Here is a 13,095-nt window from a genome sequence, read left to right as displayed (position 1 = left end):
AAAGAAAAGAAGGAAGGGAAGGGAAGAAAAGGGGAGGGAAGGGAGGGAGGGAAGGGAGGAAGGGAAAGAAGGAAAAAGAAAGAGGAATAGGAACATGTCTGCTGTAGGTTAAGTTGAAGAGAAGTTAAATAGAGTTGATAGATTCAGACTTCTCAGTAAAATATGAGAAAGAGTGAGAGGGCTTTTGGCTAGAGCAGTCGTCGGCAAACTGCGGCTCCCGAGCCACATGCGGCTCTTTGGCCCCTTGAGTGTGGCTCTTACACAAAATACCACGTATGGGCGCACATGTACAGTGAGATTGAAACTTCGTGGCCCATGCGCAGAAGTTGGTATTTTGTGGAAGAGCCACACTCAAGGGACCAAAGAGCCACATGTGGCTCATGAGCCGCAGTTTGCCGACCACTGGGCTAGAGTAATGTGACCAAAAAGAGTATTGGTGTTATTTCATATTACTAGTGTGAAAATCAGTTAGGGTCGCAATCATTTCAATTGTGTTTCATGCTTCCGGCTTGATGTGATTCACCCGTTGGAGATGGGGCTAACTGTGGCTTAATCTGTTCCAGGCGGTGTGGTTACAGCAAGGCAAAACAAGACCCGGAAGAGGAAAAGATGCATTTTCATAATGGGCACAGTAAGCAAATTGTAAAAACTCCAAAGTACACAATGTCAGGCACAGATTATTATTATGGTGTGTTGTTGTTTTTCAGACAAGATTTCTATTAACTGACCAAAATAGTGGTTTAAAAAAGTTTTTTGTTACATTTCTGTAAAGCATATAAGCGTAGGGCACTGCGGCTGATTCTAGGCAACAGAGAGATCGTTCGAGCAATTCTTTACAGCATACTTTGATTATAATCATTAAAGTAGAAACCCTTTGATTAATATCTAAGCCAATTCTAAATGTTAGCAATGCATTCAATAGAAATCTGTTTTTAAATCGCACCATCAGATTACAGATATGAAAATTCTCAGTATTTTTTTGCAGCATTATAACAGGACTTTCCCTGAGCAGATCCTGTAGCAGCAACCTTGGTTCCAATGACTTGAATAACTCTATATTTTTAAGAAATGCAAAAATCAAGTTTTAACAATGAGCTTTAAGAATTAGTAAATAGTTTGTAATTAATGGTATTTTAATACGTTCCTTTTGTTATTAACATTGCAGCATGAGTTGTTTCATCAAGTAAATGACAAAAAAGGGTTTCTTTTATTTTTGTCACTATTCTAGGACCATAAAAGACAGTCATTAAAGCCATACTTTATGCTGTAAAGCATTGAGTCCATTTTCATAATATTTCTATTTAATGTTACTTATCCTCAAAAAACAAACAAACAAAAAACACTGTGAGGCTGATGTTGGTAGCTTTTAAATAGGATGAAACAGGCTCATGGAACATAGCAGTCTATGCAGTAACACAGGTAGAGTGAGAAGTAGAGCATCTCTTTTTCTTTTGACTTCTCTGTAAGTCATATTGGACCAAAGCACCTGAAAATGTATTTTACATTATTTTTTAAACCAAAATTAATCATCTCTGATGATAATTTAAGTGTGAAGCAGACTAACAAACCAACAAATAAACCACTGACATTTCATTGTCCCCTTTAGTAAACGAAACTGTCTTTGTTTGTCTCAGAGACTAACTCAGTAAAACATTGGTGTTGAAAGATGTATTTACTCATATACATCGCCCTGTATACATTTCTTGTACATGCCAACTATTCAGATTTCAAAATTATAAAAGTGACATAGCTGAACAAATGATTCCTATATTTCAGGAGAAGCTCTGTTCTTATAGCTCATACACTTATAAGGATTAGGGATTTAAGCCACAGTTGCATGTTAATAACATTTATCATTTCACTCATCCAGCACAAGCACTTGTATCTTAATGCCCACTTATTTTCACAGTTAAACTGCCAGGAGTAAGAACTTATATCGATCCACATACCTATGAGGATCCCAATCAAGCTGTCCATGAATTTGCCAAGGAGATAGAAGCTTCATGCATCACAATTGAAAGAGTTATTGGAGCAGGTATCACAGTGTGTTTAAGTCTGATTTTTTACTTGTGTTTAATGATAAGATTTAACGATAGAATGTAATGTGTCATTGTCCTGATCTGATACAGAATTTTTTTTAATTTTAAATATGTTTTTATTGACTCTAGAGAGAGAGGAAGAGAGAGGTAGAGAGAGATAGAAACGAGGATGAGAGAGAAACATCAACATAGATTGGCTGCCTCCTTCATGCCCCCTGCTGGGCATGTGCCCTGACCGGGAAGGGAACTAGAGACCTCTTGGTGAATGGGTGGATGCTCAACCACTGAACCACACTGGCCAGGCTAACACAAAATGTTTTTGATCTTTTGTAACTGACTCACTTTCAAAGTGGTATATAATGAATCATATTTTAATGCTACCTTCTGTGTAGCTCACACTTCAACCAGCAAGTGTCTAGTTTATGAAATAAAAAAATAAACCAGCAATATATTCAAACATATTGTTTCACCATCTACTGTTTATTTTAATACATATACATATATAATTTGTAATGCTGAAAATATTTACATAATTCAAGCACCCAGTTATTCTATTTATGAACATTTCTTCCTTACAATTGTATTCTTTTTTTTTCCTAAAAAAAGATTTGTCCTGCTATAATCGTTTCTCCCTTTCTCTTCTCATTAATGGCACTACTAGAATAGAAAACAAAACAAAACAAAACAAAAAATGGAAGAAGGAAATTATTTAAGTCAGTTGCATTTAATTGTGTTGTAACATTTCCATTAAGGGTTTTGTTGGTGAGATGGATGAAGCTAATAACCCCCATAGTGTGTTATGATCACTTGTAGATGATTGTTCCCAGTGCACCATTTATTTCTATTAGCGTAGGTAACAAAGTTTGGACTCCTTTGTTAACTCTGTTTCATCTATACCTTGATATTCTGAGTGCTTTATATTATTATTAGATTAAGGATTTCAAATGATTTTGTATACTTTTTCTATCTTTGTCACAAGGTGAATTTGGTGAAGTTTGTAGTGGACGTTTGAAACTTCCAGGAAAAAGAGAATTACCTGTGGCGATCAAAACCCTTAAAGTAGGCTACACTGAAAAGCAACGTAGAGATTTCCTGGGTGAAGCAAGTATCATGGGGCAGTTTGATCATCCTAACATCATTCACTTAGAAGGTGTAGTGACCAAAAGTAAGTACAACCACAAATTATGCATGCATGTGTGTACGTATCATTAATACGTTTCTGGGTTTCTATTAGCTTATTATTAATTTCAGAGTTGAGCCATAGTAATATTATTAATAATTTCTCTAATATAAGTAATCATTGTCCTGTATTTTAGTGGATTCAGGTCAAAGCTGATCTTCAATGAACCTGAATTTCTATTTATGTTTTCAATACATACGTATTAACTCATTTACTATTAATTCAGCACCAGAGAAAATGTATCCATAAAAGAAGCAGTAAAGGTACCTTTTTTTTTTCTCCTGGCTCTTTCACTTTTTATTCTAATGAAATATTAGCTTCAAAGTTTTTATTGAGGCATTGAAGTTTAACATTTAATAGAATTACTATAACCATAGGTGCCCTGCTTTTTTCAGAACCTTTTAAGTAGGTTTTACAGCCAGATGTGTTTTTTATTCAATCTTTTTTCCATTGGGGTATTTTAATAGTTCTAGGGAAAGCAACAGTCTCAGAAGTCGGTGAAAGTTCCTTAAGACTAATTATTTTGTTAAAGCAAATCAGATTTGTACTAAGAAATATTTAGAAATTTCACATCTCTTTTAAATTTGTACGAGTGTCTTGTAAATGTAGTTTTGTGGTGAACTTCCCAATATAAAGATTTCAAATAATTTTTAGCCAATAAAGTATTTATATGGCACATAACTGAGGCCTTTAAGTTCTTTTAACCTATTTTTTCTTTGCCAATTGTATTCTCATTCCTTTCTTTATCATTCATGCCCTACATATCACTTACTAAATCATCTAAAATTGTGGCAAAGAACATTATTTAGACTTTCTTTCAAGCATTTGTTCAATTTCCAGTTTCTATTAATCAAGTTTAAATTACATGTCAAATATGCACACAAGCCATGTGTATTTAATAAATGTTCTTAACTGACAAATTTTAATTAATAAGATATCCATTTACTCCATGTAGCTTTTAAAAATGAAAAACAAAACAACACAAATTTTTATATAACAAGTTTATACCCAAATCATAATTCAGTCACAATAGTTCACAGATAAGAATGCAAAAGTCTTCTCACAAGTTTGAGCAAAAGACCATAGCAGAAGTATCATGGAGATGATTGGTTGAACTTTTTAAAAAAAATTTAAATTCTATTATTATTTTTAAAATTATTTTAAATTTTATTGGAGTGACATTAGTCAACATGAACATCTAGGTTACATGTGTGAATTACTAATTTACAAAATCTGTATATAGGACCATGTGCCCACCAACCAAAGTCAAATCTTCTCCTGTCACCTCATATTAGGACCCTTTTCTTCCCCCACCCCTTCCCTCTGGCAACCACCACACTGCTGTTTGTGTACATAAGTTTCAGTTTTATATTCCACATAGAGTTAAATCATATAGTTCTTAGCTTTCTCTGTTTGACTTATTTCACTTCACATAATGTTCTCAAGGTCCACCCATGTTGTTATAAATGACGCTATTTCATCCTTTCTTATGGCCGTGTAGTGCTCCATTGTGTATATATACCACATCTTCTTTATCCAGTCCTCTATAGTAGGGACCTTTGGATGTCTCCAACTCTTGGCCACCGTGAATAATGCTGCAATGAACATAGGAGTTCATATACCTTTGCATATAAATAATTTCGAGTTTTTAAAGTATATACCCAGGAGTGGGATTGATAGGTCATATGGTAGCTCTATTTTTAATTTTTTGAGGAATCGTCAGACTGCTTTCCATAGAGGTTGTACCAGTCTACATTCCCACCAGCAGTGAATGAGGGTTCCCTTTTTTCAAGAACCTCTCCAACACTTGTTGTTGCTTGTCTTGTTGATAATGGCCACTCTAACTGGTGTAAGGTGGTATTTCATTGTAGTTTTAATTTGCATTTCCCTGATTGCCAGTGAGGTTGAACATCTTTTCATATATCTATTGGCTGTTTGTATGTCTTCTTGGGAGAGGTGCATTTTCAGGTCTTCTGCCCACTTTTTGATTGGGTTATTTGTTTGGTGTTGAGTATTATGAGTTCTTTATATAAACCTTTGTCAGAGCTACTGTTTGCAAATATCTCCCACCTGGTTGACTGCTGGTTTGTTTTGTTGTCCATTTCTTTGGCTGTGCAGAAGCTCTTCATTTATTTTTGCCTTTACCTCCCTTGCCTTTGGGGTCAAGTCCATAAAATGTTCTCTACCAGCCAGGTCCATAAGTTTGGTACCTATATTTTTTTTCTATGTGACTTATAGTTTTGAGTCTTATGTTTAAGTCTTTGATCATTTTGAATTAATTTTTGTACATGGGAACAAACTAAAATCCAGTTTTATTTGTTTGCATGTGGCTTTCCAATTTCCTAGCATCATTTATTGAAGAGACTATCTTTACTCCAAAGTGCATTGCTGGCTCCTTTTTTGAAAATTATCTGTCTATATAAATGTGGTTTCATAGGTAGGCTCTCTATTCTGTTCCATTGATCTATGTATCTATTTCTCTGCCAATACCATGCTGTTTTGATTATTGTAGCTCTGTAGTATATTTTGAGGTCAGGTAGCATGATACTTCTAGCATTGTTCTTTTTTTTCAGAATTGCTTTGGCTATTCCGGGTCTTTTGTGGTTCCATACAAATCCGATGATTTCTCATTCTATTTCTTTAAAAAATGACATTGGGATTTTGACAGGGATTGCATTAAATCTGGATATTGCTTTGGGTAAAATGGCCATTTTAATTATGTTGATTCTTCCAATCCATGAGCAAGAGATATTTTTTTTTCCATTTTGTTGTGTCTTTTTCAATCTCTTAATAAAGTTTTGTAATTTTCAGTATATAGTTCTTTCACATTCTTTGTTAAGTTTATTCCTAGGTATTTTATTCTTTTGATTGAACTTTTGAATAATCCTGTATTGCTATGAGAATGTTTGACCCCATGTCTCCAGGAGACACACATCTCCAGTAAGAATGCCCATAGAATGTAGCATAGGAATAAATAACTTGCAAGACATGTGGTTTTCTTCAAAACTTAGATGTTTCCTCCTCTGTTGAGTACTCACCCATACATCATTACCCCCTTGGCAGCAACTCAGAGAGTGGATTGCTGGAACAAGAAGAGCACCCTGAGGTCTTATAGAAACAAACAAGTTGCTAAGGAAAGGTGGGGGGGGGCAGGGTCAATAGAGAGGCAGATAGGGGTAAAGTACTATTACTTTTTGGAAAAAAAATAAAAAATATTTTATGAGCTTATACAGTGTGAATGAAATATGAAATAAACAACAGGTTTACAGGTACAATAAAATGAAACTACATTTTGAATTTCACTATACTAGTAGTTCCTCTGATAGACTATATTCTATCAAGGGTAGGATCTTGAAAGGATATCAGTGATAGCATAGAGTGCTAGATACCATAGGAACAAGAATCATAGTAACAACTGAGTAATGTTATTTCCTATTCAGAAATGGTCTTTTCTAATATAAAATAGTGTTCTTAAGGATAGTCACAGTATAATAGCATGCAAATATTTGAAAAGTTTCATGTCTTCATTTCATTTTTAATATGATTGCTAAATTTAACTTCCTCAAAATAAATTCTGACCATGACTTCCTACTACCCAGGGTAAATGTAAAACTCCTTAGGCTGCCAGTCTACCTCCTGTAATGAATTAATGTAATGTTTAGAACTGTGCCAAATTACTATTACTACGATGGAGACAATACTGTGTAATGGTCAGAAGCATGGACTATGGATCTAGCCATCTGATTTTATTTTGGTTCTACCATAACTACTATGTGACTGCACAAGTTAAACATTCACAACCTTAGTTTCTTCATCGAGGACATGGATTAAGAATATCTCCTAGTCATGTTGTAAAGATGACATGAACACAGGTAAAGTTCAATATGGGCATGGCACAGAGTGGGTACTTAATTATTATATAACTAGAGGCCTGGTGCACAAATCTGTGCACAGGTGGGTCCCTCGGCCTGGCCAGCGATAGGAGCTGATCGGGGCCCATCTCACACAATCCTGATTGGGGCCAGCCAGCTGGGGGGAGGGACCACAGGAGGTTGGCCAGCCATGGGGAGGGACCATGAGAGGGTGGCCTCATTTAGATATTTAAATGGATATGGAGAAGTTCAGAGCATAGTAAAAATGATAAATACAAAAGTAATAATCTATATATATATATATATATAAAAGCTTAAACGACTGTTACAACCTAATGACCTAATGACTGGTTGCTATGACACCCACTGCGGCCAGCAAACCTCCAGGGGACAGATGCTCAGCGCTGCCAACAACCCAATCAGGGCAGCCAGGCTCCCATCAATCAATGGCAAGGCGACTGGCGAGCGAGCGGGCGGAAGGCAGACCTCTTGGTCCCTCCCCCCGGCCCTCAGGTTCTGATCGATCAGTGGTGGCAGTGGGACAGAACTGGGGACTGGCGAGTGGAAGGAAGGCAGTACGCTTGGTCCCTCCCCCAGCCCTCCGGGTCCGATTGATCTGGGGATGGCTAATGGGGGAACCAGGGTGAGTGGCGTGGTGGGGACTGGCGAGCGGGTGGAAGGCAAACCTCTTGGTCCCTCCTCCTGGTCCTCAGGTTCCAATCGATCGGTGGTGGCGGGGGGGAAATGGGGGTTCAGAACGGCAGAACATGGCCCTGATCACAGGCTAGGCCTAGGGACCCTAACCGCACACAATTTTGTGTGCTGGGCCTCTAGTATAGATATAAAAGCTTAAGAGACTGTTACAACCTAATGACTGGATGACCAGAGGACCTGCCGATAGCTATGACGTGCACTGACCACCAGGGGGCAGATGCTCAGAGCTGCCCCCTGGTGGTCAGTGTGTCCCCACAGCCAACCTCCTGTGGCCGGCCAACCTCCTGCAGTCCCTCCCCCCAGCTTGCCATCCGGCCCTGATCAGCCCCAATCACCCCCGATTGGGACTGGGAGAGACGACCCCGATGGGCCCCAATCGCCTGCCAGGCTGAGGGACACCACCTGTGCATGAATTTGAACTAATATTCATCTACTTTTATAGAGTCCTGATTTATTACTGAACTGATGTGAATGGAACATGACTGAGTTAAACTAAGAGAAGTAAACTTCTTAGAGACAAACAACTGAATTTATCACATGCATTATAGGCACATGAAACCTTTATTTATAGAAGCAAGTATCAATATCAAAAGTGATTACTAAATTCTGCAAATGCTAGTCTATAATAGTACTGTGGTTGAAAAAAATGGTTTTTAAATGTGCCATCTCCTCACCAATTATCCTAGTTGATGTTTCTTCCATGAGGTTACACATATAAGTAAAACAAAATGTAAATATTTTAAATATGTCTCTGTCTTTAATTTGTGTTCTATGTGAATTGAAATTGTATTTCCCCTTAATGAATGTTGCTCTTGATGTTCAACTTAGGAAGTCTTCAACTTGTTTTTAATTTACCATGTTGCAACTCACTTTATTTGTGTCCTTAATTTCATGCTTTCTGATCTGATGCTAATTTATTCAACAATTATTTTCAACCTGCAGCACACAGATAATGAGACATAAGTGCAATTGAATCTTGTGATTTTTCTGATTGGAGCTGAGATACGGTATCTGAAGTAAACTCCAATGTATGGTGCCATCACGCACCTTCATCTTTTCTGTATTACTGTCCGATGCACCAGAACCATGGGCCCTCATTCAGATTCCTTCTCTGTTTTGTTGTTAAACAGGACCCATCATAAATGGATTCATATTCAAGAGAGGCTTCATGACACACGATGTAAAAAAACCACAGGTCCTAGCTTAATTGACTCATTGGCAATGCAAGATGCTTTAATGTAATATCCACAGTGCCAGCTTTGACCATGTAAAAAGATTCAGGAATAAAATTAAAAGGAGAAAAAATATAATTTTCCATTGCAGCATCCTTAGTTTAAGATTTTTTTCTCACCCATGGAAATTATTATCAAAATTGATTGAATGAATATTTCTATTGAATCTTAAATTATTCATTGTTATATTTCTTAATCTGAGATCATATGAAAATAAACAGTTCTGTACAATTAATAAACCAAAACATTAGAGGAACATTCTATAAATTTTTAAGTATCTTTTAAATATAGTATTTCATTCTCATAAAGTTACTTTTGTTTTCCAGGCCCTTATTGTATATTTCCCAGGGCTATCTCAGCAGTCTACTACTGGTCTTTCTATTTTGGTATTTTCCTGCATTGGTTCATTCCACACCTACTGTTCTCGGGTAGATTTTACTAGATCACTGCTCTCCTCTCATCACCAAACAAGCTAATAAATGGAACAAAACACATACAAGGGTGGGCAAAAGTAGGCTGACAGTTGTGAGTACATGAAACACAGATTTTATTCTTGTATTATTTAATTATTAATTGTATTATGTATTTGTGTTACTTGTCTTTTTAGTGTTGTCACTGTTTTGTATACTTACTTAGGATTTATCTTTTAGGTAATGATGGCTGTAATTTAACCTATTTCTGCCCATCCCTGTATATTTTAATTGTTAACCTGATATACTTTGGCTATATCTCACTTCCTTTCCAGAAGTGTTCCTATGTGTCCTTATATATTGCTTAACATGGGCAGCATTTCACATGTTTGTTGAATGAATGAATTCTTAGTTAGAGGCAATCTTATAAGTTCTAGTTACATTTCTCACACTATGAATTATATCATAATTATAACTCTACATGTTTTATAATATTTGCTATACAATAAGCTTCTTAAAACTAATATATGTTTATAGTTCCCCCACACCCAATGTCTATCACAGGGCCAGAGATATTAAATAATTTAAAAAGCATAAATTATATTAAATGAGCGAAAGACTAAATTACAATTATGTAAATATTTAAAACCAATTAGAGTAATATAGAGTTTTTACTTTAATTTTTAAAATTTTATTCTATAATACCATAAGTGTTTTAGAAAACAATTAAAATTCATACAAAGTAAATTGCCTGAGAATCTTTTTACAGAATCTTGTATATAAGTTATTACTACTACTTACCATTAACATTACTTTAAGAATTTACTAAACTTAATGCTCTTTCTATATTACTCCTTTAATCTGCACAGTAATGCTATCTTGTGGACACTAGTATTTGTTCTCATCTTACAGATGAGAAAAATTAACTTTAAAGAGGTTAAATACCTTATCCAATGTCATAAAACTAAGCATAGGATAATGCCAGACTTTAGAACAATTCCATATTACTCAAAAACCCACTCTTAAACAGTGTGCATTGCCAACCTCATGTAATTCAGTATACACTTGAGAAGAAATATTTATTTATTCATTCAAAAAGTGTTAATTGGTCACCTAATACATGTTTATTCCTATTAATCAGTGGGATCCAGGAGAGATGAAGCAGCCTGAGTTCCTGACTTATGGAGCTTACCTTTGTGGGTGGGGGAGACATAAACTGAAGAACATATGCACTTACATTATATGAAATGGAGAAACTAAAGCTAAGCTAGGATATTAGGGATGGGTTCTATCGAGGGTTGGTGGTCTCTATTTTCCTTAGAAAAAGACCTCTCTGAAAAGGCCTGAATAAATAAAGTGAAAGTGCAGACCTGTGAGAACCACACCAGGGTTCCCCGGATAGTCAAGGCCAATAGGAGCACAGAGGCCTTGTTGTCAATACACCAGAATGGCCAAGGTCACTCTGAGCATGAGCCTAATTGGGGTGCCCAAGGCCAAGATACCATGAACAGGTGCAAGTACACACTGTGCCCTTCTGTAACCAAAATGATTGATGTCACTGTTAACAACTGGCCTTCTTTATCTCTGGGGTAATATAGAGGTTACTGACCAGAAGGAGTGTGTGTGTGAAGTTTGCTAGAGAGAGCAGCTGGGCAGAGCAGAGAGAGCGCTCAAGAGAAGCAGAGGCAGCAGACACAGAGAATATAGCTCCTATGTGTGCAGGAGAGAGGAGAGCTCAGACGGAGCTAAGAGCTGGTATTGTTACTATGTAAGGCTAAGAGCTCATAGAGAGCTCAGATATAGCTGCCATGTTAACCAGCCAGTGTGCTGAGCCAGAGAGGCTGGAGAAGCTGCTGAGCCAGAGTGCTCAGGTACCGCTATGATGTGAGGCGGTGAGTCTAGGGGGCAGCATGGGGCTGCTCAGATAATAGCTGTGGGTACAGAGACTGAGGCTGCTTTGTAGGAAAGATGTACATGTTAACCAGCTGGTGTCCAGCTGCCTGACTGGATGGACTTTGCTGTGGAGAATTGTCTTGTCTGGTAGCTACATGGCCACTGACTTCCTTCTGCAATAAAGACTCATTTTTATACACCAACAACTTCTTATGGCTTTTCCATCTAAGACCCGGTGTCCTAGGAGGTCCAGCCCTAGGCAGAGGTGCTTGGCCCATCACCTGTTACTAGTGAGCAGAGGATAAAGGAGGGACTTGGACTAAGTTCCCAACAGTGAGTACAGTGGGCAGAGTTCAAGAAGGGACCTGCCCTGTGCTTGGCATAGTCAAATGGGAAGAATTTAGAAGAATATATGGACTCAGAACAACTCAGAGCAGCATGCTGAGCAGTGCTCTGGCTCTGCTGTGACAAGACCTTACAAATACCAGGGGTCAGAGTGTTATAGGAAGAAGGACCAGCAAGGCTGAAATACAACCTGCATGGAATGTTCAAGAGCCAGCATGATGGCCATTGTTGCTTCAGTGGAATGGATGAGAGCAGTCTGGGAAGAACTTAAAAGAGGTAATAGGAGGGTAGAAATGTAAGAAGTCTTTGGTCCCTATAAAAACAATTTCTTAAAATGAACTTTAGAGCCTATAGAGCCAAGATGTAATGGAATCTGATGTCTACATTAAATGGATCAGTCAGGCCAGGCTGCTATGTTGAGTATAGGTGGTAGGAGCCAGTGTTTAAGCATGGAGCAGTGAGGAGGACCCTGACATTATTCACACCTCATCATTGATTAGATCAGGACAGAGGTTGAATTCTGTAGATTTTTTAAAAAGGATTTTTAATTGAATTTTAGTGGGAGAGGAGGAGAGAGGGAAAGAGAGAGAAAAATACCCATGAGAAATCAAAACATCAGTTGGCTGCCTCCTCCAAGCCCCCACCAGGGATCCAGCCCAAAACCGGGGCATGCACCCTGGAATCGAACCTGCATTGGACAGTGCCCAACCAACTGAGCCACACCAGCCAGAGCCAATTCTGTAAATATTTTAAAGGCAATCAAAATGTGGCTTCTTATGGTTTGGAAGTAGAGTGTGAGGAAAAGAGGAAGTCAATGATAACTATACATTATTTGTCCAGGTACCTTGAAGAAAGGAATTTTTTTTTTTAGGGAACAATCTAGAAGGAATAAGACTTTAGTTGGTCATCAGTAGTTCAGTTGTGGATAAGTTAAAGTTGAGATGCTTATAAGCACCCAATTGCACATGTTGTGTATAAAGTGTAATTTACCTTTAAATTACACTTTAAGTGTTTAAAGACTGAGTATGCTACAAACCAGTGATAAACCATGATGACAATAAACACCTTTAAAACAGATATAAAAACAAAAGTCAGCTCATTAATGTGGTACTTTGTTTTCTTTGTTATGGCATATACAGAGGTTTAATAAATACACATAAAATAATTATTAGGGATTTATAAGTTCTCTTCCTGATAAAATCTAAATCCTAATCATCTGAAAGAATATAAATCTATGGAAACAGATTTACTGTCTCATAGATTGACTGTTAGTAAATTAAAATATGTGTTTTAAAGTTATTTTCATTATTAATAAAACAAAACTGTCAGATTTGATAATTCTTAGAGTCCCCACCTCCTCTGAAAAGTCTATAATTTCTGATTTCATAACTAATTATTATCCATTTACAA

General features: G+C 37.1%; 1 protein-coding gene across 4 annotated transcripts in view; it reads left to right on the top strand.

The window, feature by feature from the left end:
* Positions 1 to 13,095, top strand: part of EPHA5 (EPH receptor A5) — a 284,303-nt gene that overhangs the window by 235,429 nt on the left and 35,779 nt on the right. For all 4 annotated transcript variants that reach the window (XM_014461706.2, XM_014461703.2, XM_014461705.2 and 1 more), the window contains 3 exons: positions 564 to 631; positions 1,910 to 2,035; positions 3,019 to 3,204. In XM_014461706.2, the coding sequence (XP_014317192.1) occupies positions 564 to 631; positions 1,910 to 2,035; positions 3,019 to 3,204 (380 nt within the window). The remainder of the gene's footprint in view (positions 1 to 563; positions 632 to 1,909; positions 2,036 to 3,018; positions 3,205 to 13,095) is intronic.

This window comes from Myotis lucifugus, unplaced genomic scaffold, assembly GCF_000147115.1.
Source record: "Myotis lucifugus unplaced genomic scaffold, Myoluc2.0 scaffold_159, whole genome shotgun sequence".
NCBI classification, from domain to species: Eukaryota; Metazoa; Chordata; class Mammalia; order Chiroptera; family Vespertilionidae; genus Myotis; species Myotis lucifugus.
The sequence above is the reverse complement of the archived record's forward strand: the minus strand, read 5'-3'. Positions and strand labels throughout refer to the sequence as shown.